General features: G+C 46.4%; 1 protein-coding gene across 2 annotated transcripts; it reads left to right on the top strand.

Annotated features, from left to right (window-relative positions):
• The first annotated feature begins 465 nt into the window (after positions 1-465).
• NAXD (NAD(P)HX dehydratase) lies at positions 466-27,451 on the top strand. Of its 2 annotated transcripts, none has more exons than XM_066380562.1 (10): positions 466-546; positions 4,540-4,690; positions 7,500-7,545; positions 8,319-8,407; positions 12,732-12,840; positions 22,775-22,825; positions 22,912-23,016; positions 23,778-23,898; positions 25,157-25,277; positions 26,699-27,451. In XM_066380562.1, exons 1-10 carry the CDS (start codon positions 498-500, stop codon positions 26,847-26,849), a joined length of 993 nt encoding a protein of 330 aa, XP_066236659.1. In that variant the 5' UTR covers positions 466-497; the 3' UTR covers positions 26,850-27,451. The 2 variants fall into 2 exon arrangements, with proteins under 2 accessions (XP_066236659.1, XP_066236658.1); XM_066380561.1 differs by having other exon boundaries at positions 538-673.
• The last annotated feature ends 373 nt before the right edge of the window (positions 27,452-27,824 follow it).

Genomic DNA, 27,824 nt, shown 5'->3' with positions numbered 1-27,824 from the left:
TTGTTAAAACTCATAGAATTGTATAATTAAAATTAGTGAATTGTATTGTTATGTAAATTGTACCTCAATAAAGAGAGAGTGAGCACCTATGTGTCATGTTCTGGGATGCTGATTATACAATTAAAAAAAGATAAAGCTTTTCCATTGGAGCTAAATTCCTAGACACCGTGTAAGCATGCAACTGAAACGGTAAATGCACTGCCTGTCAACTGGGTAGCTTTCTAACTCAATTATATTCTACATTGCCACTGGTCCAAAAAAGGAACGATAAAAACAACTCAGGCCCTAAAGCATTATGACGCGTTTTGATTCCGCGATCTTCCACCCAGGAAAATACCACTGGACCAAGCGGGATGAAGGATGACCAATCCCATTCAACTGCGAGTGGCAGCCGGCTTCCGGCCTCGCGGCCAAGACGGTCCGGCTCCCCGAAGTCTGCCCGACCGCTTTGGTTCCGGCGGCGGCGCGGGGGCGGGCGGAAGCCCGGAAGTTCGCCAATGGCTGTGGGTCCCGGCTGGGTAGCCGCAGCCTGGGCCTGCCGGCTAGGTAAGCTCGTTAAACGCCTTCCTGGGCATGGCCATTCCGGCGGGGATCAGGGCTCCGGTCGCCGGCGCAGCCGCTGTCATGTTGCTCTCGGCCGCGCTAGCGCTGTACGGGCCGCCGCTGGATGCAGGTACCCGGCTGCGGGCATCGTGTCCGGTCGGGAAGCGCCGCGGTGGGGCCGAGGGTCGGCCAGGAGCTGTGTGGTGCCCGGACTGTGCTCGCCGGCGGCGAGGAGCTGCGGGCGGGGGTGACCCGAGGCTGGGTGACGGGTGCGCGGGCCCAGCCGGGATCCCGCCAGCCGGGCGGGGCTTTCAAGGGTCGCGGAGCTTTCAGGCCGAGACGTGCCGGGAGGAATTGAGCTTGGCGTTTGGTGTTTAGGCACGGTAGAGTCCTAGTGCTTTGACGAGAATTAAGGGGTTCCACAGCTAGCTAATGCACCTCAGTCACACCAGCAGCAGGGAGGGGCTTCCGAGAACCAATTCGTTGAGACTTTTTATTGTCAGCTGTTTGTCTTAAATCCACACACTAGCTAGCAAGATTTTTCTTTGAGTTTGTTTTAGGTTTTATTAGACTGACTTGCTGAACTTTGCCAAAAACCAGTTATTGTAGCTCCCTGACTTCCTATCCTGGCTTTCAGACCTATTTCCATTAACTTAATTAAGCATTGCTGTCATGTGCTCCAGATTAGTTATGGTTCATATTAATTTTTTAGAGAGGAGAGAGAGAGGGAGAGAGAGACAGAGAGAGAGAAGGGGGAGGAGCTGGAAGCATCAACTCCCATATGTGCCTTGACCAGGCAAGCCCAGGGTTTTGAACCAGCGACCTCAGCATTTCCAGGTCGATGCTTTATCCACTGCGCCACCACAGGTCAGGCGGTTCATATTAATTTAAAGCAAGTTTGGCACAAACAAAACCCGTATCACAGAAAGTTGTAAGTGGCAAGTAATTGTAGAAAACAGCCCAAGCTTAAGAAATAAACCTGTGATTCTCCAGACCTCCTCAGCCACACTTCTTTAAAGCAAATGAGAAACAGACCAGTTTTGCCTGTTCTTCCAGACTCAGAATTGTTATAGAAACAAAGTTACTTAATAGGATAAATTTTTAAGTCCCTTCTTGTCAAGGCCTTTTTATCCTTCAGAACTTTGATGGTTATATTTACCGTATTTCTTCATGTGTAAGACGCACCTTAATTTTGGGGCCCAAAATTTGGAAAAAAAATATTACATAAAGTTATTGAACTCAGATTTTATTCACCATAAAATTCATACAACTCCTCATCACTGTCAAAACAAGCGCGAAAAAGCGAGAAATGCAAGTAAAAGATATCTACAACCACTGTATAAGACTCACCCAGTTTTTAGACCCAAAATTTTTCAAACAAAGGTGCATCTTATACATGGGGAAATATGGTAAGTATTTCCGTGCATAAATCCAAATGATGTATGTCAGTAAGCCAGTTGAAACTAAGCTTCATTGTGAAAATTAGGGAAATTTAATTGACCTTTTCTTTGACCCTTTTGCCAACAGGTGCTCATTGTAGGTGAATGGGACAGAACACTGGTGATCAGTGTGATCTTACTTTGCATTCATACAATTCCAGTTAAAAAGTGAAAATGCTGTACTTCTCTTTATTGATTTTTTTTTTTTTTTTTACACAGACAGAGAGAGAATCAGAGAGAGAGAGATAGGGACAGACAGACAGGAATGGAGAGAGATGAGAAGCATTCATTAATCATCAGTTTTTCATTGTGGCACTCTTTAGTTGTTCATTAATTGCTTTCTCATATGTGTCTTGACCATGGGGCTACAGCAGACTGCGTAACCCCTTGCTTGAGCCAGCGACCTTGGGTCCAAGCTCGTGAGCTTTGCTCAAACCAGATGAGCCCGCGCTTAAGCTGGTGACCTTGAGGTCTCGAACCTGGGTCCTCCACATACCAGTCTGACGCTCTATCCACTGTGCCACTGCCTGGTCAGGTGAAAAATGCTGTACTTCTCAACAATGATTTATTTCCCCTCCCAAATGGTTTCAGAAGGCATTCCATAAGGGTTTGACTTGTCTTTGGGTTGTTGGGGGCAAATATTTGGCTAAAGAAAAATGATTTTGATTGCCTTAAAATGGCAACATTTTGGTAAAATGATGTCTTCTTCCCTGGCCCATCTATTACTAACAGAGGCATTTTCATAGACCTGTCTCTCTAGGCCTCAGTGACCTTATTTGTAAAAGCATGACAAAGTGGCTACTAATGAGAGTGTCAAGATGCCTTTAATTGAGCAAATGTTTATTCAGTGTCTTATTCTGTGCCAGACTCTGTCTGAGGCAATTGAGAGTGCAGATCCAACTTGAAAACACGTGGACCCTTCTTTAAGCCATAAGTGGGAGCTGTGTCACATTCTGTGTAAGCAAGAAGCGGTGGAGTGTTCTTAGGGATATTTGTGTGGGCTCAGTGCTTAGTGTAAAACTATGGTATCTAATAAACCCGAAACATAGGGAACCTGAACAACCCTTGAGTGACTGGTAAGTTTGGCTTTTATCTTTACAGTTTCTAGACTTTTTTTTTTTTTTTTTTTTAAGCAGCTGTATTTATTATTCTGGGGAGTTTGGAGGAATGACCATTCTCTGGTATTCTTATTAACCAGTCATATTGTTAAGCTACATATGTTCAAGTTTGAAACAAATGCATGGAAAGCATTTTCGTGACTGCATAGACTGCTTGTCAGCAGTCAGTGATGCATGCGGTCATTAAATCTGATTATAACAGCTCTGATTCCTTTCATGCAGCTGGTTAGGGGACCCTCAAAAAGAGCATTTCACAGTAACTGTACATGGCAAAGATTGTGCAGTCTGGGAATTCGGGGTGTGGACGAGCATTTGGGAAGTTGAAAATTTCAGTGCGGGGATGATTGAGAGCAGGGTTGCTGTGTTAGCTCAGCGCCTCTGCCGACTGGCTCTGAGTTGGTGTGGGGGGAAGCAGAGCTGTGGACATGTCACTGTGGAGTGTGACTTATGAGGGAAGACAGTGGGAGCAGAGGATCAGCCAGTTGTACTGGTCCTTGCCTAAGCTTCATTCGCTGTGCCTTGTCTTGGCTGGAGGGTTGCTGTGATTCTGTTTTGAGTTTTAGTCGTTTGTTTGGTTTGGAAGGTGAAAGGTGTTTGGGGAGAGTAATTAATATTCTCTTTACATCTTGGGGTCTAAACATCTGATATATTAGCTAAGGAGGCATTTACATCTACTCATTAAAGAAAATTTCTTGCATAATTTTGTTGAATACAAAGTAAAAGTCTAAGAATGTTATTAGAGGTAAAGCTGTTTGACCACGTGGAACTGAGTCCACGTACGATCTTCACTGAACTTGTGACCCATGTCTAGTTTTTCTCAGCTGCTGAATAACTGGAAGGATAAAAATAATGAGTGCTTTGTTTTCAAGAAAGGCCCATTAAAATGAGCTATTTAGAGACATTCAGAATTCCTTTGAAGCCAATGTAAAATGTTGTATATTTAGAATGCCATTTCTAGGTTTTTTAGTTCCTGAATGTTGTTTAGTTACAGGTTATTGAGTGTTGGAAATATGACTGGAAAATTAAGTGGGGAATAATAGGAATCTGTCAGATGTGAGTATGACAGCGGAAGGGAACAAATGGGAAACTGCTTTTCCAATTTGAGAGAACAGATGTAATAAACTTAAAGGAAGACTGAAATGAAATATATGTAGTTTACTAATAATGCGTTAAAAAAACCTTTCTGTATCAGACTTCCAAAATGTCTGATACATTTAAAAAATAAACTTGAATTGTACCACGTGTGTTAGTGTTGTGATTTCTGAATGTCATTTGCTTACAGAAATAAAATAATGAAACCGTTGGTGAAAATCTGTAGCATTCATTTTGAGTCACCTAGGGAAGTATTTTGGTTAATGGGCTATTTTGTTTAATTTTCTGTTTTTTGCATATTAATAAGTATCTACCGTTCTGAGGAATTTCACTTTCCTGTTTTTCAGTTTTAAAAAGAGCATTTTCGCTGAATAAAGCACATTCAATAAAGAATATGGAAAATACTCTTCAGTTGGTGAGAAATATTATACCTCCTCTAACTACCAAGAAGCACAAAGGGCAAGATGGAAGAATAGGCATAGTTGGAGGCTGCCAAGAGTAAGTGATCCTGTCATCTGGCTTCTGCCTACCTATCAGCCATCCATTCCACTGGCCATCCAATTGGGTGGACCCCAGTCATCATTTCCAAATATAATGACACTTGGCATTTTTCAGTGATTAAGATTGAATAGGAGAAAACTCTCAGGGGCCCTGATTGAGCTATTCGCTGGTGTATGTTAGGGCAGTGGCCCCCAACCCCCGGGCCGCAGGCCGGTATTAGTCCGTGGGCCATTTGGTACCGTTCGCAGAGAAAGAATAAATAACTTACATTATTTCCGTTTTATTTATATTTAAGTCTGAACGATGTTTTATTTTTTAAAAATGACCAGATTCCCTCTGTTACATCCGTCTAAGACTCACTCTTGACGCTTGTCTTGTAAGTTCGATAATTATATTTAAAAATACCACAGTTTTTACGCCGGTCGCATAATTTTATTTTGTGCATTTATCTGTCCAACCTTAAAGGCTGGTCCGTGAAAATATTTTCTGACATTAAACGGTCTGTGGCCCAAAAAAGGTTGGGGACCACTGTGTTAGGGTAAAGGTTTTGCCTATAGTTGGGGAATGAGACTGTTTTTTTCTTACACTTTTCTATATTGACCAGACTCATACCAAAGCAAGTGTTATTTTTGTAATCAGGATGAGAACACAGCATCTGCTTGGTTTACTTTGTTGTTGTTTTTTATTGTTGTTGTTTTGTTTTTGTGACAGAGAGAAGGACAGAGACAGACAGAAAGGGAGAGAGATGAGAAGCATCAATTTTTGTTGCGACACCTTAGTTGTTCATTGATTGCTTTCTCATATGTGTTTTGTCCGTGGGCCTTTAGCAGAGCGAGTGACCCCTTGCTCGAGCCAGCGACCTTGGGCTCAAGTTGGTGAGCCTTGCTCAAACCAGATGAGCCTGTGCTCAAGCTGGCGACCTCGGGGTTTCAAACCTGGGTCCTCTGTGTCCCAGTCCAACACTATCCACTGCGCCACCGCCTGGTCAGGCTACTTTGTTAATTTAAAGATATTCCTGAATGTCTTTTATGAAATTTGCTAGATCCTGCCTTTTCTTAAGGCCTCTTCTCTCTGCTAGTTTTGTATATTTTGCTGTGTTGTTTGACACATAAAGATTTATAATTTGTCCCTGCTTATAAATGATCCAACTGCTTTGACTTAAATTCGACGTTGGTTAGTATTTCTGTTTCTGCTTACATTCTCTGTGCTTGTAGCCTAGCTCTGTATTTTTAATAGTTTATTATGTAGTTAGGTTATACTTATTATAAATAATAGGTAACTAGATTTTTGTTTCTTTACCTAATAAGACAGTGACTACCCTTTTAAATAGAGAAATGGGCCTGACCTGTGGTGGCGCAGTGGATAAAGCGTTGACCTGGAAATGCTGAGGTCGCCGGTTCAAAACCCTGGGCTTGCCTGGTCAAGGCACATATGGGAGTTGATACTTCCAGCTCCTCCCCCCCTTCTCTCTCTCTCTCTCTCTCTCTCTCTCTCTCTCTCTTCCTCCCTCCCTCTCTCTCTCCTCTCTAAAAAAAATGAATAAATAAAATTTAAAAAATAAAATAAAATAAATAGAGAAATGAACCTATTAACATTTAGAATCTACCTGATGTGCCTTTTTTTAGTTATCTTTACTCTATTTTACTTTGTGTTTCTGCTTTGATTTATATTGTAAGTATGTGGTATTCATTGTATAGATGGGCCATAATTATTTAACGAAGTCCCTATTGATAAGCATTTTATTAACTCTGTTCCTTTTTTTTAGTTAATATGTCTGTAGACATCCCCTTACATATATCTGTTTGTATACTCATATGGTTATAATCAAGGAATCAATTCCTAGAAGGATTCTTAGTGGAGCAGAGGACAGAGACATTTTAAATGTTGATAAACATTGCAAATTGTGCTTCCCCAGAACTGTGCTAGTATGTGCTGCCCCCAACAAGCACCTGTTCCCCTCACACCCTGTGGGTATTGGCAGCCTTTGCTCTTTTATTTTTTTTTAAGCAAGAGACAGAGAGAGGGACAAACAGGGACAGATAGACAGAAAGAGATGAGAAGCATCAACTTGTAGTTGTGGCACTTTTTAGTTGTTCATTGATTGCTTCTCATATGTGCCTTGACCAGGGGGTTCCAGCTGAGCCAGCGACCATGGGGTCATGTTGATGATTCTGTACTCAAGCCAGAGACCCTGCGCTCAAGCTGGTGAGCCCTCGCTCAAGCTGGTGAGCCTGCGCTCAAGCTGGCGACCTCGGGGTTTTGAACCTGGGACCTCAGCGTCTCAGGTTGACTCTCCACTGTGCCACCACCGGTCAGGCATTATGTGTTTTATAGTTAATTCCTAGATGCTTTATCATTATTGCCGATATTATTGATGGTATCATATTTTCTAATCTATTCTCTTGGTGTAGGAAATACTATTTTTATTGTGTTTTTTTGGTTGATAGAAATCTGGCAACTTTGCTATTTTATACTAGGGAGATTAATTCTCTAACAGCTTTATTAAGGTCTAGGTGATGTAGAGTTTGATAAGTTTCACATATATGAACCCCTAAAACCATCACTTCAAGCAGTTGGAACATACCCATTACAGGGAGGCCACGGTCTCAGGAATCCAGAATTTGCCTCTCCTCCTAGCATAGTCCAAAGGTCTGAGGTGAAAACCGGACTTTTCTGGTTCTAATCCATGTTTATTGAACATGTACTGAGCACCTCCTAAGGGCTGGGTCCTGAGGTCGTTTACTGATAAACCTGGTGTGCTTGCCTCAGTCTCAGAAGTTTTTGACTGTAAATGTCCTCTTTTTAGGTACACGGGAGCCCCTTATTTTGCAGCAATCTCAGCTCTCAAAGTGGTATGTTTACTTATATCTTTTTTTATTAGGAAGAGTTGGCTTATTTAATAATGTGAATAAAGCAAGTGTTTTCTAATGGAAATCTAAATAACTTCTGCAGGTAAATTATGGGCAAGAGAAATATCTTAAAGTGTACCCTAAAATCTTGTAGAGTGATTAAATAACTTGCAAGTCATTTTAAAGATAAGGTTTTATTAGAATTATACTTCCTAGTGGTACTGGGGCTCCTTTTCAGTCCTGGTTTGAGCAGCCGACTTCTTCTAACTTTGGCAGTTGCTCAAGTCCTAGCCACCCAGTGGGCACAGTTCATGGGAAATGTGCTGAGCGCCGTGGCTGCGTTGCTTCCCGTGAGCCTCATAGCCACCCAGTGGGCACAGTTCATGTGAAATGTGCTAAGCGCCATGGCCGCATTGCTTCCCGTGAGCCTCATAGCCACCCAGTGGGCACAGTTCATGGGAAATGTGCTGAGCGCCGTGGCTGCGTTGCTTCCCGTGAGCCTCGTAGGCGAGGCGGCCTGAGCTGGTCTCGGTCAGCCCTCCTCTTAGGTAGCAGTACAAGTCTGCATTTACTTCCAGGCCTTTTCTTAGGACAGGCCTTCTCCTAGGCTTCTCAGTTTAGCTGCTGCAGTTGATACTTTTCTTTCACGGACAGTGCTGTGTAATTTGAATGGTTGAACACCACGTGTCCTGTGGTGAGTGGCTCTTGCCGAAACCACCTTGGGTATCTTTGGACTGGGTCCCACACTAAGTCAGCCTTTTGTGCTCATTTCTCAGGGTGCAGATTTATCCCACGTGTTCTGTACCCGGGAGGCCGCACCTGTGATCAAGTCGTACAGCCCGGAGCTGATTGTTCATCCAGTTCTGTGAGTGGGGCCACACATGGGGTGTTTTACTCGAAACACTCTCCTTGGTCACGTGGTATCTTTGAACTGACTCTCTAAGAGCCTCTGCTAAGTATTTCTCTACTGAGAGTTGGTAGGTAGATTGTTTCAGAAGGAGGGAGAAAGTATAGTTAGTCCACCGTCTGTGGTCTGAAGAAGGCAGGCAGATAGTCACGTGGGACAGCATGGGATAAGATCCAAACACCAGGGTGACGTCCTGCGGCCTGTCAGAGTGGCTGGATGTTCCTGGGCTCCGGAGAGGTGTGTGGGCCCGCCGGGGGACAGTGACATACTGCAGGAACGAGGGGCCTGTTAGGCTGTAACAGAACTGGTCACTCCTTCAGCAGATGATGTTGGCAGGCCCTCCTGGGTTCCACGGGGACAGGATCGAACCGACCTGAGGAAAACAACTGCTCCCGTGCCCTGGAACTCCCTCGATGAGGAAAGTGATCTTCCCTGGTGCTGTCCAGCCTGTGGCTGCTGATTACAGAGGGCTACTGAGCACTTAAAATGTCGCCAGTAGGACTCAGGACCTGAGCTTTTACCTAAATTTTAATTAAATTTAAAAGCCATGCTTAACCAGGCGGTGGCACAGTGGATAGAACATTGGCCTGGGACGCTGAAGACCCAGGTTCAAAATATGGAGGTCACCAGCTTGAGCGCAGGGTCACCTGCTTGAGCGTGGGATCATAGACATGACCCCATGGTCGCTGGCTTGGGCCCAAGATCACTGGCTTGAGCAAGGGGTCACTGGCTCAGCTAGAACCCCTGGTCAAGGCACATATGAGAAAATCAATGAACAACTAGGGAGCTGCAACTATGAGTTGTTGCTTCTCATCTCTCTCCCTTCCTGTCTGTCTGTCCCTGTCTGCCCGTCCCCGCTATATACAAGCAAACAAACAAACAAGTTTAAAAGCCACACATAGCTAGTATCTACTATATTGGACAGCAGCTCTGGAGGCGGACAAACAAGAGGAGTGTGGTCGGGTCATGAGCGCTATGAAGAGATGGGAGCAGGGAAGGGGACAGCATGCTGGCTGGGCACGGGCGCGTGTGTCTTGAGGGCAGTGTTTTACAGGGTGGTCACGGGCAGTGGCACAGCAAAGGACATGCAAGTAAAGGCTTGACTGGGGTGAGGGAGTGAGTTCTGCAGACGGAGGAGTGGAGGGAGGCCCTTCCATACAAAGGAAGAGCTGTTGCTCAGGCTGGCTTGGGGCGCCCAGAGGCACAGAGCTACGCTCTGCAAGGTATGGGGGTCATTACAAGGCTTTGGCTTTTACCTAAATGAGAAGGAGGCTGCTGGAGCATTTGCACAGGGGAGGGACAGGACCGTTGATGTTTTTTTTTTTTCTTGTTTTTTTTCAGAGAGAGAGAGGGATAGACAGGGACAGACAGACAGGAACAGAGAGAGATGAGAAGCATCAATCAGTTTTTCATTGCGCATTGCAACACCTTAGTTGTTCATTGATTGCTTTCTCACATGTGCCTTGACCGTGGGCCTTCAGCAGACCGAGTAACCCCTTGCTGGAGCCAGTGACCTTGGGTTCAAGCTGGTGGGCTTTTTGCTCAAACCAGATGACCCCACATTCAAGCTGGCGACCTTGGGGTCTCGAACCAGGGTCCTCTGCATCCCAGTCCAACGCTCTATCCACTGCGCCACCGCCTGGTCAGGCCCGTTTATGTTTTGAAAGTCTCATGTGTCTGCTGTGTTGAGAATAGCTCTTGTAGTCCGGGGTGGAAGCAGCGGTTTCACTAGGAAGCTGTTGTGAGGATCCTGGTGATAGGTACACGATGGGGTAGAAACTGAACAGGGGTCGGGTTCTGGGTACCTTTGGGAACTACAGCCCCAGGATCTGCTGACTGGTGGGATATGAGATACAAGAAAGAGAAGAGAGTCATGAATGCCACCCAGGAATCGGGCTGAGGGAGTGTCGTTTAGTGAGGTTGGGAAACTGGGGGAGCAGGTTTGCATGGGGATGATGGTCAGGAGTTGGGTTTTTGACATGTTTTTAGTTGCCTGTTAGACACTCAAGCAGACATGGCTGGTAAGCATCGGCTAAGAGTGGGGCAGTCAGGAAGGGTGTACACCTGGGAGTTAGTGTGCGGATGGTATTTAAAGCCAAGAGACATAGCTGAGGCCACACAGGAGTGCGTGTGGGCAGGGAGTACCCCTTTGGGATCAGCTGGGTGGGGAGATAGAAGAGGTCCGGACGGGTGTCCTGGGGTCCAGTGAAGAACTGTTTGCAGACTATTCTGAAAGGGCCTGTGTCCCTGTAGTCAGAGATGATGACTAAGGATAGATGGCTGGATCTCACAGTGTGAGTCATTGGTGACTTTGACAAGGGCAGCTTGCAGGGAGCAAAGCCCTATTAAGTGGGTTTGAAGAGTCTGAGAAAAATGAACAGGAAGGTTTTGTGAAAGAACAATGAAATTCTGTGCAGCTGTCAGGTCTTGCTCTAAAGGAGGGCACTCTTATTAATGTTTTAAAGTGATCGGTCACACAAGTCTGCTAGAGGACTTCCCCAGTGTCTGATGTAGTGGACAGTCTGTGAGTAAAGTCTACACTGTTACCTGTACTCCTGTGTGATGGAAAAAGACTGACAAAGATAACTTTTTTTTCCTTTTTTAATATTTATTCTTACTGATTTTTAAGAGAGAGGAAGGGAGGGAGAGGTAGAGGGGAACATTGATCTGCTCCTGTGTGTGCCCTGACCGAGGTTGGAACTGGCAACCTCTGTGCTTCTGGACGATGCTCTAACCAACTAAGCTATCCAGCCAGGGCAGCAAAGATAATTTTGAAATTAGCCATAATATCTTATTTAATTTAATTTTTTTCATGAGTATTGAAAATCTTTTTAACAATGAGAAAAAAAGTGTTGTATGTTTATAGCTATATACTCTGCGTTATTGACTCTCTTTCTGAGGTGAAGGACATTCTATTTTGACACAGCTTTGATGAGACCCAAGTCCTCTGCTCACCTTTGCAGAACTTACAAAACCGTGTGGACTGCTTGAATAAACTGCTAAGGCCCCTCCCTGGGCCTTGGAAGGGGCCCAGCAAGTGAGAGGGTCTGATGCTGAGTCTGATCACAGTGAATGTGCCTCTGCCTCTCACAGCGTTCCCTCGCTGGTGCTCTGTTCAGCCAAACTGGTCTTGGCTGTTTCTCCTTCGCGCGCACCTGCTCACCCTGCTTCCTGCCCGCGCCACTCCCTCCTTGACCCTGTCTGCTTGTTCCCGGAGGGTACGACCTCCTGTCGAAGCCTCTTGAGTGGAGGTGGCTTTTCCTTTGTACCCCTCATGTACCTCTGGGTCTAGAGGTGGGTGTGCTCCTCCTTGTTCCTCATGGCTCCTCCCAGACCACTGCCCCTCTCATTCCTAAACCTCCAGCTCCTTCGAGCTCACACTGTCAGAGTTGCTACCCCCTACTCCTCATGGCAGCCTCGTGGGATCCCTGGGTCATCCCTTGAGTGTTTGATGTCAGGTCCAGTGTCTCTTCCCACCATTGCCCTCATTAATTAACTACTTCTAATGTGTGTAACTGCTTTATTGAAATATAACTTACTATAAAAATAAAACTCACTCATTTTAATTGTATAATGATTTCTCTTGTATTTATCAAATCACCACAATCTAATTTTAGAACACCTCCATCACTCCAAAAAGAAACGCCTGCCCATTACCAGCCCTAGCCTGAGGCAAACTAATCTTTCTGTCTGCGGATTTGCCTTTTCTGAGTGTTTCCTATGAATGAGGTCACATGGTACACGGCCTTTGTGTCTGCCTTCTTCCTATGAATGAGATACGTGGTACACGGCCTTTGTGTCTGCCTTCTTCCTATGAATGAGGTCACATGGTACACGGCCTTTGTGTCTGCCTTCTTTCACGGAGCACGATGTTTTTGAGCTTCCTACTCATTTAGCGTATACCCATACTCTATTCCTCTTTTCTTTCTTTAAATAAATTAATACCCCCTTCACCCATTGCTCCCATCTTCACCCTGCCTTTCCCCTCCTCTGGTAACTACCAATCCGTTCTCTGTATTTATGGAAAAAAATTTTTTTTAAGGTTTTACAAGTAAGAGAGATCAGTCGGTACTTGTCTTTTCCTCTCTGGCTTATTTCACTTCACCCTGGCAGGCGTTTAAGTGTCGAAACGAGACATCTAAGGGGAAGACTGGGAGACATGCTGGCTTGGATCCTGGAACAGGAAAAGGGCATTGGGGGAAACTGGAAAAATCTGTAGTTTCATAGTAAACAAATCAATGAAATTTTGAGTAAACCATCTGCCCTCCTTTCCCTTCTTCAGCGACAGCCCTGATGCCATTGGCGAAGTGGAGAAGTGGCTGCCCCGGCTGCACGCCCTGGTGGTGGGGCCTGGCTTAGGCAGAGACGCTGCTCTCCTCCGAAACGTCAGGGTAAGTTCCAGGGCTGCCGAGCAAACATCTCCCCCTGGTGGTGGGGCCTGGCTTAGGCAGAGACGCTGCTCTCCTCGGAAACGTCAGGGTAAGTTTCGGGGCTGCAGATCAACCCTCTCCCGACAGACTAGATAGTTACATCTTGGGAAGGCAGAACAGAAACATTTCTCTTGAAATTTCTGTTCAGTGTTCTGTGTGCCTTGTCATGGAATAACTGAGACGGATAAGATTTGGTTTGGGGGATAGAGGAGGAGCTAGGCAGAAAGATGGTAATGAACTTAGAAATAAAACCAGACTGAAGGAATCTGTTTTCTATTAGGGCACTGGCTTTGTCATACGGTAGCAGGAGGAGGTCTCTGTGGAATCACTCAGATGTGTCGTGTGTGTCACCTGCTCCAGGTGTTGGGAAGGCCCAGCATCCAGACTGAGCAGTGATAGTAGTGAATCACTCAGATGTGTCATGTGTGTCACCTGCTCCAGGTGGTGGGAAGTCCCAGCATCCAGACTGAGCAGTGATAGTAGTGAATCACTCAGATGTGTCATGTGTGTCGCCTGCTCCAGGTGGTGGGAAGGCCCAGCATCCAGACTGAGCAGTGATAGTAGTGAATCACTCAGATGTGTCGTGTGTGTCGCCTGCTCCAGGTGGTGGGAAGGCCCAGCATCCAGACTGAGCAGTGATAGTAGTGAATCACTCAGATGTGTCGTGTGTGTCACCTGCTCCAGGTGTTGGGAAGGCCCAGCATCCAGACTGAGCAGTGATAGTAGTGAATCACTCAGATGTGTCGTGTGTGTCACCTGCTCCAGGTGTTGGGAAGGCCCAGCATCCAGACTGAGCGGTGATAGTAGTGAATCACTCAGATGTGTCGTGTGTGTCACCTGCTCCAGGTGTTGGGAAGGCCCAGCATCCAGACTGAGCAGTGATAGTAGTGAATCACTCAGATGTGTCGTGTGTGTCGCCTGCTCCAGGTGTTGGGAAGGCCCAGCATCCAGACTGAGCAGTGATAGTAGTGAATCACTCAGATGTGTCATGTGTGTCGCCTGCTCCAGGTGGTGGGAAGGCCCAGCATCCAGACTGAGCAGTGATAGTAGTGAATCACTCAGATGTGTCATGTGTGTCACCTGCTCCAGGTGTTGGGAAGGCCCAGCATCCAGACTGAGCGGTGATAGTAGTGAATCACTCAGATGTGTCGTGTGTGTCGCCTGCTCCAGGTGGTGGGAAGGCCCAGCATCCAGACTGAGCGGTGATAGTAGTGAATCACTCAGATGTGTCGTGTGTGTCGCCTGCTCCAGGTGGTGGGAAGGCCCAGCATCCAGACTGAGCAGTGATAGTAGTGAATCACTCAGATGTGTCGTGTGTGTCGCCTGCTCCAGGTGGTGGGAAGGCCCAGCATCCAGACTGAGCGGTGATAGCAGGGGCAGGGTTTGGGGTCATGCTCTAGTTCACCTTCCAGCACGATTCCTTTCCTGTTGGGGACCCTGGCAGCTCGCTCAGCCTCTCGGGCCTTGTGCCTTCCCTGTGAAGGGGTGATTGTGCCCTCAGGAGTGACTGAGTTAGGCACAGTACACGATACAGCAGGGACCGTCGAAGTCACTGTCACAGGTGACCTAAGTGGGAGAGGATATTTCTGAGAGCCTACCAAATACTTTTGCTATACATTGTACATTTAGAACCACAAAAGCTATTTTTTGGTTCTAGCTTTGTGTTGTCAGCTGGGTCCTCTTGAAAGCTCTGTTAGTCTGATTTTTATTTTTTTATTCCAGTGCTTTTCCAACATTCCTGATGTTCTTGTTGGGTCTAGAAAACCCTGGGCCTCTGATCCCATGGGCCCGTTGATTTGTGGCTTTGACCTCTGTTCTGTTCCCTGATGTCCTTCTCAGATACAATCTGCACACACACAGCCTAGCCAGGCGCCTGACCCCAGTTACCCTCCCATGCATGTATGTGTTCATTTACTTTTTCATTTACGCTATTCTTTATTACAGAAAATTTACTTTATACCTGCCTTATCAAAAAAGGTGAAAATTTTGTATCCTCAAAACCTTGAAATAGAAATAAATCCCAAGCAGAATCGGGAAAGGAAAGAGGTAGAGAGCATGCCAGCCCCGTGTTCACTGTGTTCTCTGTGCTTGGCGGGCTCTGACCCTGCCCGGGGTTGCCCTCTGAGGTCGTCTGACTTCCCCAGGCTCCTGTGAGTGTTCTCCCTGCATGGCCTGCCCAGCGCCAGCCCGGAGAAGGCCATGCAGTGTGCCCGTGTGAGATGGTGCTGTGTCAGGTCAGCAGTGAGCTCCCAATCAGGGCATGTGCCTCTCAGATGTGCCTGGCCACATGCCCACTGAAGACTCAGGTCACTAAACATGACTTAGCATCCACATCGTCATCAAGTGAAAGGGACTCTCTTCATCTCACCTTTTGTCTTGGATTAAATTCAGGGTGAAAGAAAATGTAGGTGCTGGGCGATGGAGCAGCTCTGCACAGAGCGCCGTGCTCCCCCGGGGTCTGGGGTGAGAAGCCGGGATAACAGCCCCTGGGTGAGAGGGCGGCTGCTCAGTCCCGTCACAGAGCCGCCTGGAGACCGGAGACAGGAGTGAGCCGGCAGAGTGCATTCAGATGAAGAATCTGAGAGGCTGTTAAATATAATCTAAAGGTAGCTCTAGATGACATTGTGCAAAGGAGAGGATTTATTTAGGATTCTCCTAGTTCTTCTAAGTCACCTGATATTAGCATGGGGTGTGCAAGTTGGTCAGGCAGCACCATTCAGATATTTGAAAGTCTTACCCTGTTGCTGAAGAGTAGAAACTGATCATATTTGCCAAGTACTAGACCCTTAGACTTCTAGGCAGTGACCTCTCCTGGGGAATTCCCGTCTGGAAACAGAATCTGCGATGCACTTTGAGTCCTAGTTAATGGTGCTCAGCGCGGTCCTAGGAGGTCTGGCAGTGCCGGTTTGCTGGCTGGTTTGTCTGTATGGAGAGGCAGCTGAGGCTTCCTGCCGGAATGGAGCCAGTGTTTGGTTACCCAGTAAGCCTCGTGATGATGGGATTCTTGACCTTTTTCTGACTGTCCAGTAAACCTCTGGCCCCAATGGGCATGACAGAACAGAGCTCATGACACATGCGCTGGTCTCTTCATCCTTTAGTGCCTAATTGTCATAGATTCTTGAACTGTGGTGGTGTTTCTTACATAGTTTGGAGATTTACACATGCTGATGTATGGTGTAAATAGGTTTGACTTCTGGTGCTTCCTCAGTAGAGCCTGTTAGGCTATAGGCTGACTGCCATCTGCTCGTGTAACCACGCTGTGGAGACATGTGACCAGGAAGAGACCCACACCTGGCACCATGATCTCAGACTTCCAGCCTACAGAACTTCAAACAGTCAATTTCTGTTGTTCACAAGACACCTATCTGAAATTTCTTTTATTTAAGATTTCATTGTAGAGAGGAGAGAGACAAAGAGAAAGTGAGAGAGGGAGGAGGGAGTGGAGCAGGAAGCATCAACTCCCATATATGCCTTGACTGAGCATGCCCAGGGTTTTGAACCGGTGACCTCAGCATTCCAGGTCGATGCTTGATCCACTGCACCACTACAGGCCAGGCCTCTCTGAAATTTTGTTTCAGCAGCGCGAATAGACTAAAAAAGCATGGTTAGGTCACAGTTTAGTTCAAACCATTTATTAGGGCATTTCCTGAACAAAACATGGACTGTGTAGAGTGCTGCCTGTTGACAGCTGTGATCGCAGCCCCTTGCTTGGGCTTGCCTGCTTGTTCCTCCAGATGTGAGATTCTTACCAGGCCCTGGCCACCATCCTGCCTGCCCTGTCCTGGCAGTGTGGCCTCCTGTGCTTGCCCACCTGAGCCCTGCGATACCTTCAACCCCGAGGAGTTCCCATTTGGCCTTTTATCCTGAACCAAGGACTCACGTGGTGTTTCTGAGCACTTCATATAATGTGATTCATTCCTCAACAAAGGAGTTAACACAGAAAATATAAGACCAGTTATTAGAAATGAAGAAATTATATTTGAAACAGCTATTTAAGTGAATGGGAATGTGCTTGGATTCCTCATAAGCATTTTTTCTCCCTTCGGACAAATACATGTGGTAGGGCCACACAGAATACTGGCCTGGGGACAGTTATTAGCTGGGGGACCTGAGGCAGGCTGTGCAGTTTTATTGATCTTGGGTTTCCATTTTCATTATCATGTTCCACTTACGGATTATTGAGTTTAGAATCTGAGTCGTATACTAATATTGTGTGCGTGTTGTGTGCCAGCCACTTTCCTGAGTACCTTCTATTACTAAACTCCTTAGTTCTCATAACGACCCTCGAGGTAGGGATTTGCATTATTTCCATTCCACAGATGTGGGAACTGGTAAGATGATGTCTGGTGCAGGTATCGTATGCCCAGTCATCCAGGTAGGACGAGTGGTGTTTATGTCCAGAACGTCCAGTGCCAGAATGATACCCTTGATACTTAAGCTCTGAGGAGCAAGTGAGATTGTATGTGTAAGAGCATCTTCAGGGAGCTGTGTAAGTAAATAGCAGAATTTATTTTGATTCTGGGGCTCTGTGTGGCACTGGGGACACAAAAGCCCAGAACTGATGGGTATAATAAAAAATTGGCTGATCTTTGTCCCTGTTCCTAGGAGGCAGCCTCTAAATCTTTGGAATTTGTCAAGTGATAGAAATGGCTCCTATTCGTACTGGGCCTCCGGACCTGAGCTGAAGAGTGGACTCAGGATGGGGCCTTTACACCAAGACCTTGAGACTGGAATTGTTGCCACCTCCAGGGAGGGGCAGAAGTGGGCAGCAAGTTGAGTCCAAGCACAGGGTCAGTGATTCGGTCCTTCACAGGGGGTGGTCCGTGCCCTTCGCCTCTGCAAGCTGACCAAGTCTAGGGGGTCAGCATCAGCATTGCACTGCAGCAAGTATCCAGGAAAGTGGCCCAGGAGTGTGGAACCAGTGGCGCCCTTTGGGCAGTTTTCTAGAGTATGTACTCTCCTACAGAACCTGTCCAGAGCCTTTGTTAACCCCACTTTAGGGACCATATTTCAAAGGGAAATACCTAATACAGGGGGTGGGATTCTAATTTGTAAATGGTTACATACGGAGTGTCTGTCCATGACCAGATGGGGCATAACAAAACAAACTTTGTTACATTATTTGGCTTGAATACCATAACCATTTAGTTTTTTTCTACAACCCTGTTGCAGACAAGCGGACTGTGTTCAACCAAGGAAAATTGTGTCTAATATACTAAAACTAGAAAGCCCGGCGGTCATACGAAATGACCGCTGTTCTAGATATTATAAATTGTAATTAAAATGATTTGTGCAAAGGTGTCTGCTAATTCAAACTGAATTACCCAGGGCAGGCGGCGAGGACGCCCCTTTGCTTAGTGTCCCACGGGGTTTCCCCCTTCTACTTGCTTAATTGCTTAAAGTAGAGTGCAATGAAGGAAACCACTGGCGGTACATTTCTTAAGAGCCACCACTAGCTCAATAAATAAAGGTGATTTAAATCATAAAATGTTAATTCACATGTCAAAGATCTCTTTGTACACAACATTTCTTGTGTAGATCTTTCCATCATTTTTAAGCTCGCCTTGCAGAGGACCATCAATTATTTTTAATTTTACGTCCGTTCTTTCACGAACTCTTGAACAGGCAACATAAAGTTGACCGTGTCCAAATGCAGGCTCAGGTAAAAAAATGCCAACATGCTTAAGCGTTTGGCCCTGAGACTTATTGATGGTCATGGCAAAGGCAAGTTTTACAGGAAATTGTCTACATCTCAATTGAAACGGCAACCCTGTTTGAGATGGAGCCAAATAAATTCTTGGAATGACATGTATTTCACCTTTAGAGGAGCCAGTCAAAGACTTAGCTATTATGACATTATTTTTCAATTGGAGAACCTCTAGTCTTGTACCATTGCAAAGACCCCTTCTGGTGTTAAGATTTCTTAACAGCATAATAATTGCTCCAATCTTTAACCTCAATTTGTGAGGTGGCATGCCAAAAGGCGACAGACTATTTAAAAATTCCGTTGGAAAGTTGTTGGCACTCGCTTTATTATCAGCTACAATGGAATCAGCACTTAAATATGTCGTGTCGTTCCCTTCTATGATATTTAAGACATCATCATTTAGTTTGTCTACATCAGGATTTTTAGCTTGCTGGACATTATACCGCCTTTGATCTAAGTTACGATCACAGACAATGGCTATGGCAATGCTGATTGCTGGCTCATTGCTTGCTATAGCATTAGAGGCCAACTCTTTTTCAACTTCGTGCATCATTTTATATGCAGTAGCAAATGGGTTAATGTCTTGAAATAATTCCATTTCATTAAGTAAGGTCTCAGGAACTCTTTTATTCCATTCTAAACATGCCGAACTGGCTTCTGAGGGATCAAGTATATATAATTGAGCAAACTTTCTTTTCCCGTCAGAAGGATGCAAAGTTCCAGTTTGATGGTAAACTTGACCATGAAGTCGAAAGCAATAAAGTCCTGGTCCAGGCAAGTCAATTGGTTTGTTTCCCATGGACGCAAAAGCAAACGAACTATTAATAGATCGAATGCTATCCATGTACTGTTTGCTATTTGGATGCTGATTAGTCAATAATTTATTCAAGAGTGGTGGATAATTCTCAATTAGTGGAACTACAATGTTTCCGTACTTGCAACATTGAGAAAATCCTTTCTTGCCATGGTCAAATCGATTCAAGTTTCTAACTTGAAGTTTAAGGACTGACAGTGTTCACATTTAATATTCATGTCACCAGAGGAATGCCCCAAAATTAAAGTTTCTCCGTTTGAAACTGTTTTAATCCTTTTTGCGTTTCGGTCAGCATTACTCTGTCGTTTTTTTGCATTTCTCTCCTGCCTTTGTTCAAGGGACTCATTTTGTCGAGACAGGCTTTTTTGTCTTGCATCTGAGGCAAGCTTTGTTTCTCTATGCTCATCAGTCTCATTTTGCCGAGAAAGATGCATTTGCTCTGCGACTGAAGCAAGCCTTGTCTTTCTCTGCTCAGTGGTTTCTTTTTGTCGAGAAAGCTGTTTTTGTGCAGCTTTAGCTCCTTTTCTCTCCAGTGCTGTATTTTCTAGGAGGCATTCTTAAAAGAAATTACGTTAAGACGTAGTTTTTATGTAAAACAGATGATTGCCAATGCAAACAAATGTTCACCTTCCCCCTGAACTGCTCAATTTGCGTTCAGCCATGGCAACTTCACCCCATTGGCTAGTACAGTTACGCAAGCAAGCAATAAGCTATCGGCAACAAACAGACACTTAAGCCGCATATAATAAAGATAAAAAATAATGATTACAGTAAGATAAAAACAGTGTATATCAAGAGGGATCAGGTGCGAATTTAAATTCTTAATAAAAATTTTAGTCTGTTTAATTAAAAAAAAATACCACTTTGCAGTATACAAGTTAGAAGGTGGGTGTACCTCACTGCAGTTCCCAGCCCAGTCTCCAGGTCACATTTCCATTCATTCTGGGTTTTTTCCCTCCACATACAAAATAGCAATCACGGTCATGAGAGTTGCTAACATTTCTTGAGCGTTTCCTATGTTCCAGCTAAACAGAGCAATGCATTATGCTTTCTTCCTTATCAGCCTCCTCCTCATTGCCAGCCACATAGCAGACATTTATTAGATTTTGTCTGAATGAATTCATTATCTGGTTTAATCCTGAAAATAACCCTATTAGATAGATTTCTTTCTTCTTTTCTTTCTTTCTTTTGGCTTACCTCATTTCTTTCTTTCTGGAGACTGGAAATCCAAGATCAGGGTGCCGGAAGAGTCCATGCCTGGTGAGAGCCCACTTCCTGGTTTGCAGACAGACACCTTCCTGCCATGTTGTCCTCACATGGTTTAGAGATAATCTCTCTCGTGTGTTTTTTTAAATTGAATTTATTGGGGTGACATTGGTTAATAAAATTATGTGTGCAGTTCTGTAACACATCATGTATATGTCATACTGTGTGTTCACCACCCCAAGTCCTTCATCACCATGTATGCCCCTGTTCCCTCTTCTGCCTCTCCCTAACCTCCCCCCTTCCCCTGGGTAATCACCATACTATAGTCTGTCTGTGAGGTGGTTTTGTTTTTTGTTTAATCCTTTCATCTGTTTCACCCACCCTCTCCAAACCCCCACCCCGTCCTCTGACAGTTGTCCAGCTGTTCTCTGTATCTGTGGCGTTCTATTCTTATTCTTGTGTTTCTGATGAGGAAAGTGAATCCTGAAGAAATTAAATTACATCTTGAGGTGGTCATGTAGCAGCTAAATTATTGATTCTTTTTTAACAACTTGATTGGGATGAGATTTTTACATACCATACTATTCACGCATTTGAAGTGTATAATCCTTTGGTTTCTATTCACAGAGTTGTACAGCCATCACCATGATCAATTTTAGGGTATTTTCATCACCCAGAAAGAACCCTGTACCCATTAGCAATGATTTCCTGTACTTCCGACGTCCACAGCCTCTGGCAACTACTAATCTCTTTGCTGCCTCTGTAGATTTGCCTGTTCTGGACCTTTCATGGAAATGGAGTCATATAATTTGTGGCATTTTGTGACTAGTTTTGTTCACTCAGCATAATTTCAGGGCTCATCTGTGATGTAGTGTGTCAGTACTTCGCTCCCTCTATTGCGGGTTAATGTTCTGTTATATAGGTAGACCATATTTTGTTTATCCATTCCTCTGTTGATGGACATTTGGGTTCCAGTGTCCACTGGTTGTTATGAATAATGCTGCTCTGAACATCTGTACACATGTTTCTGTGAGGACTCATGTTTTCGAGGAGCTGCCAGCGTGTTCCGTAGCAGCAGCAGCATGCTGTGCTGCCATCAATGTGTGAGGGGACTGTTTCTCCGGATATTCTCCAACAGTGTGACTGTCCCTCTTTTCCATTTCAGTTGTCCCGGTGGGTGTGAAGCAGCAGCTCATTGTGGGCATGTGTGTTTTCTCATTGTGGCTTTGGTTCACATTTTCTTCATGGCTAATTATGTTGAACATTTTTTATGTGCATACTGGCCATTTGTAGATCTCTTAGGTTTCTATTCATACCCTTTCCCACCTAAAAATTTGCTTATCTTTTTATTATTGAGTTTTAAAAATCTTTATATTTTCTAAATACAAATCAAAGATAGAATTTACAAATATTTTCTTTCACTTTGTGGTTGTCTTTTCATTTCCTTGACTATTTTTTTTCTTTTTTTTAAAAGATTTTATTTATTGACTTTAGAGAGAGGAGAGAGAGAAAGGAGGGGAGGAGCAGGAAGCATCAGCTCGTAGTAGCTGCTTCTCATCTGTCCCTTGACTGGGCAAGCCCGAGGTTCTAATAAGGGAACTTGACTCGAAGGAACTGCTGAGCTAAAGCCAGCCCAAAGCCCAGGGTTTTGAACCAGAGACCTCAGCATTCCAGGTCGATGCTTTATCGACGTTTGCCTACCCTATATATAATTATTTTAGCAAAAAACCTCTGAAACTTTTTGTATAAACTTTTCAGATTAGTAATTTTCTGTGTTATGGTCAATTGTTATTGTAAAACACATAAAGTGTTTTGAAATACATAAAAGCTGATGATTTGGGAATTCCCAAAATGTCCGATTTCTCATTTCTGAATCCTGAGGATTAGCGTCTATTGGAGACTTGGAGATGCTAGCTGGGGTTGGCCTTGGCGAGCTAGCCTTGGGACGCAGTGCTGTGTGTGATGTTGCCAATGGATTATGTTTTCAGAGTTACCCATGCCTTTCAGAGGGACTGTATCAGTTCATTTGGGTCTTTCCTATTTATGTTAGGCTATTGCTTTATTATTTTTTATCTAATTGTTGATGAGCTGATGTTGAAATTCATCAAGGAACTGTTTGGTTTTCTTTAATTCCTGTTGCTCAGCATAGATTTTTTTTTTCCTCCTAGGGCATTTTAGAAGCATCAAAGGCCAGAGCCATCCCTGTCGTCATTGACGCAGTGAGTGTTGCCTCTCCTCTCCTGTCCCCTCCTCACAGCCGGGTGGCCAGGGCCATGCAGTAAGCGGGAGTCCTTGTTCTGTGCAGGACGGGCTGTGGCTGATCACTCAGCAGCCGGCCCTCATCCAGGGCTACCAGAAGGCTGTTCTCACTCCCAACCACGTGGAGTTCAGCAGACTGTCGGAAGCTGTGGTGAGTTTGTTGACCACCCAAAAGACAGGGTGTGAGCCCCCCTTATCCTGAGCAGGGGCAAGGGACATGCTCTGTGGTTCTGTGCCCACTGGTCCTCGTGGGTGCATCTGCAGGGGCAGACTTGCAGATGTTGAGTGGATGCATGCATATTCTACGATGCATTTTTCACATGCTAACAGTTTGGTTTTTTTGTCCTTGGGGGTGCGTGTAATGGTGGGACTTCATCCAATCATTGCACCTTTGATTAGATGAAAGGCAGGCTGGTGGGCTCCGGGGTCAGCCCGCCCCTCCCGCTGGGTGCTGTTGGGTGGATCACCCATCCCTGTACTGCGCTACCGGGTCTGTGAGATGATGATGATAGCATCTCTCATAGGGTATGTGAGGATGAAATGAGAGTACCTGTAAATTCCTGAGTCCTTACATAGCAGATGCCCTGTAAATGTTAGTGCTTTATCACTCAAAATTGAATCCCTTCTGCAAGCCTTTAAGATCCCAGGCATGACCAGTGGTCTTTACCTATGGCCTGGCAAGGTAGGGGACGGGCACCAGGGCAGTATTTCTCCCTGGAGCCCCGTGTTGGCATCTACCTGGAAGACTGGGCCCTGTGATATCTGGGCCTCCAGCCAGCTGGTGGGTGGGATGCTTCTCTGTATATGGAGCCATCTTAATCAGGATGGGTGGGGCGGATGCTCATTGTATCCCCACGTGGGTTCCTTTCACGTGCCTAATAATACCTGTGTCTCTGGTGTCCTCCATTGTAGCTGGGCGGCTCTGTGGATAGCGGAGATCGCCGGGAATCTGTGCTGAGACTCAGCCAGGCGCTGGGGAATGTGACCGTGGTCCAGAAAGGGGAGCAGGACATGATCTCCGACGGCACACAGGGTGAGTGGCTTTGGGCTCCAGCCAGTGTGGCCGTGCAGGCTTTAAGCCCTAGGAAAACCTCTCACTCATGCACAGCCCAGGCGCACAATGTGTCGCACATGTGCGTACATCACACGTGGTCACTTATGTCTTACACACTCATACATCATATGCAGCACTTGTGTTCAGCAGACAGAGGGACTTCCTGATGAGCTGTTAACTAGTTTCTTCAAAGTCCATTTTTGCTTCTCACTGTTTTGCAAAGGGCAGTGACAGTCGTCATGTTGACCCTGGTTGAAACCAGGCGCGGGCTGAGGTTCTGCCCGGATTCCCGAGAAGCAGCCGGTGGGAAAGCGGCTGAACAGCAGGTGGCGCTCTCCAGTCCGACACTGCCACCTCCACCTCACCTGCCACCTAATTGAAGTTATCTAAATATTTTAACTCGTTTTGTTGTATTTTATAAAAATGGCTGGAAAGTGAGGAAACCCTGGGAGCCTGTGGACCATGGAGTGAGAGCAGGATGGCTGTCAGCACTTGCTCGTGTCCACACAGTGAGACAACCAGGGGTGTGCACCCTCTCCCGCTCCCGGAGAAGAGCAGAGTCTGACCCAGAGGTGAAGAGGACACCAGTTAGTCTAATAGTTTACTACAAAGGACTGTCACCTGGCTGTAGTGTTGCTGACTAGGTCACAGAAATCAGGGCCCGCAGAGAACAAGAGGCATCCGGATCATGTGTCTCACTTGGTTTCTCTCACATGTCGGGCAGGAAGCACAGTGAGTGTGCTCTGCGGGGTCCTGACACCTTGGGTCCCTTTATTGCTGGAAGGTGCCATAGACTCGAGCACACTCAGAGCATGTAACAACCTATTTTGAAGATATTTTCCAAAGGAGTAGAAATTTCTCATTACACAGCAGAAATGAAGTCATGAGGGTTACCAGCGGAGCCCCTGCAGGGGGCGCTAGTGCTGTGCCTGTCTCCTTGACGGTGGGCCCTGGAGTGTGAGATGCAGTGCTGGGCTTGGCGCCAGGCACTTGCAGGACTGAGGGCACACGTGTGCTGTGCGTGTCCTTCTCCAGTCTTTCCCGGCAGACGCCCAGTGCTCTGCTGCCCACCCATACTACACAGTGGTTCTGGGCGGCCTGGCCTCTGCCTCCTCGGCTTCCTCTCCTGTAAAGACAGGCTTCCTCGTTAGGAACAGGGAGGCGAGCTCTGGCCCGGAGCACACCTGGAGCGGAGAGGCGCCACTCGCTGTAACACCTGTCTCCCTTTGCTCTGCAGTGCTGGAGTGCAGTCGGCAGGGCAGCAGCCGCAGGTGTGGCGGGCAAGGAGACCTCCTGTCGGGCTCCCTGGGCCTCCTGGTGCACTGGGCGCTCCACGCGGGGCCCGAGAAAACAAACGGGTATGGCCACATCTTCACCTATCCTGCTTTGAAGTTTGCAAACTCTGTAAGCTATTTGAGTAGCTCATACATTTCATAAGAAGTCACTTGGAACATACCAAATGAAAGACTGATGTTACTGTTCCATTGAAGAGATCTCAGGGCAGGGGTTGATCCTGGAATGTCGCCTGGGGAGCTTACACTCCATATGTCTGGGGCCCGTGCCGTCTTTCCGTACCACTGGGCTCTGCGGCGTCCCCAGCCTTTAAAGCTCTCCCGTTCACTCGGGTGTGCAGCCAGATCTGAGAACCCTGTTCTAGGAGGTCTGATGCATACCTGCTGTAAAACAGCAGTATTAAAATAAAAACTGTGCAGGCAGAGGTAGCACTTACCTTGGTGAGTTTTAAGAGGCAGCAGAATTTTAAGATCTAGGCTCTGGCCCACTGCTGTCAGACTGGCTTCTGAGGGAACCACGCCTCCATGAGCCTCAGCATCTCTTCTCTGCACCCTTCATGGTGACAGTGATGGCCGCACACGCCATGGTGTGATGTCCTGGGTCTGGTGGGCCATGCCTGACAGCGGACAGAGCGGAGTTGGGCCCGTGACTTTGCGGCACACCTGGCAGGCAGGGAGCACGCACCCAAACGGGCCCAAGAGGTGTGTGCCCATTTTCAGAATGGAGTAGCTGCAGCAGGAGCCAGTAATGGGAGGAGGAACCCACATTCTCACATCTTTTTTTTTTTTTTTAAACTTTTTTTGTTTTATTTTTTTTACAGAGACAGAGAGAGGAATAGACAGGAACGGAGTGTTTTATTTTTTTTACAGAGACAGAGAGAGGAATAGACAGGGACAGACAGACAGGAACGGAGTGATGAGAAGCATCAATCATTAGCTTTTGTCGCACATTGTGACACCTTAGTTGTTCATTGATTGCTTTCTCATATGTTCCTTGACTGTGGACCTTCAGCAGATCGAGTAACCCCTTGCTGGAGCCAGCGACCTTGGGTCTAAATTGGCGACCTTGGGGTCTCGAACCTGGGTCTTCGGCATCCCAGTCCGTCGCTCTACCCACTGCGCCACTGCCTGGTCAGGCACATTCTCAGATCTTGAATCACATCTAAACTGTAACCCATAAGTCCTGATCTGGTTTTCACCCTGGGAAAACCGCCATGTTAACCTTTCTCCAAATGAGTAGGCATTTTTGATATGCCTTTTGTCACGGAATATTAATGTCGAGATTAATGCTTATTGCAACTGTAATAAAGCAGCCTTCTGCCTCAGTGGCATAGCAGACTAGAAATCACCAATTAGTGGTCTCAGAGTAGAAACAGGAAGGAAATCTGAGCCTTCGATGGCTGCAGGCCCCTGCTGTCTGACAGCTGTGGAGGGAAGACTGCCCTGCCCGCCTCCTGCAGCGCCTCGCTAACGCCTCTGCCTTCCAGGCTCAGCCCTCTCCTCCTGGCTGCCTTCGGTGCGTGTGCCCTCACGAGGCAGTGCAACCACCAAGCCTTCCAGAAGCACGGCCGCTCCACCACCACCACCGACATGATCGCAGAAGTTGGACCTGCATTCAACAGACTCTTCGAAACCTGAGCCAATGCGGACGGGAAGAAAGTGGGCATGGTGATGGGGAAACTGCTCTCATAATGGGAAAATCCATGTCCAGTATGTCTCAATCCTCTGGGAGTCAGAGCAGGACGGGCTGCTGGGGAGGTTTGTAAGTTTAAGATACATGGGTTGATGTAGATAGAGAATTTAAGAATTGGAAATGCAGCAATTTTTGGCTAACTCATGGTGCAGTTTGAGACGTTATAATGACACTAAACAAAGTGTCATTGGAGGCACCATGGGAAAATCAGAGAAGGAAACTTAATGGGACTCAGACAACTGCACAGATGAGGGCTCTGAAATACCTCGTGTCTTATACTTTCGCTTTTCCACGTCTGTGCTCATAAGTACGTGGTGGCTGACGAGGCCCAGCAGAGGCGCAGGAGTGGGGGAGACGCCCTGTCCCTGAGGGAGCCCGCTGGTGTGGGCTCAGGCGGAGGGCTTCAGGATGCTGGGTCTGGTGGTAGATAGCACCGGGGGGCCCTCAGAGGACTTAACAGCAAAACAGCAGTCCTTCCGGCTTGAAAATCAGTGGGTGTGTCCACGGGGAGATTTAGAATCCATTAAAGAAGTTGATACATCTGAAATTGTAAAAGACGTTTTATTATCTTGATAGCCTCTGGTTCACTTTTGTTTGGTTGTATGGGTTGTTTTCTTAGTGGCTTGAGAGTGATTTGGTGTGTATCATTTCTCCATGGGGCTTGGTTTCTTTTTTTTTCATTTTTCCGAAGCTGGAAACGGGGAGGCAGTCAGACAGACTCCCACATGCGTCCGACCGGGATCCACCCGGCATGCCCACCAGGGGGCGATGCTCTGCCCCTCTGGGGCATCTCTCTGTTGCATCCAGAGCCATTCTAGTGCCTGAGGCAGAGGCCACAGAGCCATCCCCAGCGCCCGGACCATCTTTGCTCCAATGGAGCCTCGCTGTCGGAGGGGAAGAGAGAGACAGAGAGGAAGGAG

Source organism: Saccopteryx leptura, chromosome 4 (genome assembly GCF_036850995.1).
Source record: "Saccopteryx leptura isolate mSacLep1 chromosome 4, mSacLep1_pri_phased_curated, whole genome shotgun sequence".
Lineage (NCBI taxonomy): Eukaryota > Metazoa > Chordata > Mammalia > Chiroptera > Emballonuridae > Saccopteryx > Saccopteryx leptura.
Note: the sequence above shows the minus strand (reverse complement) of the source record. Positions and strands in the feature narration are given on the sequence as shown.

Excerpts from the sequence above, each read along its gene's own strand:
- NAXD (XM_066380561.1), top strand. The coding sequence starts at position 574 with ATGGCCATTCCGGCGGGGATCAGGGCTCCGGTCGCCGGCGCAGCCGCT. Across the intron at positions 23,017-23,777 it reads GCAGACTGTCGGAAGCTGTG|CTGGGCGGCTCTGTGGATAG; the intron begins GTGAGTTTGTTG and ends CCTCCATTGTAG. Across the intron at positions 23,899-25,156 it reads GATCTCCGACGGCACACAGG|TGCTGGAGTGCAGTCGGCAG; the intron begins GTGAGTGGCTTT and ends TTTGCTCTGCAG.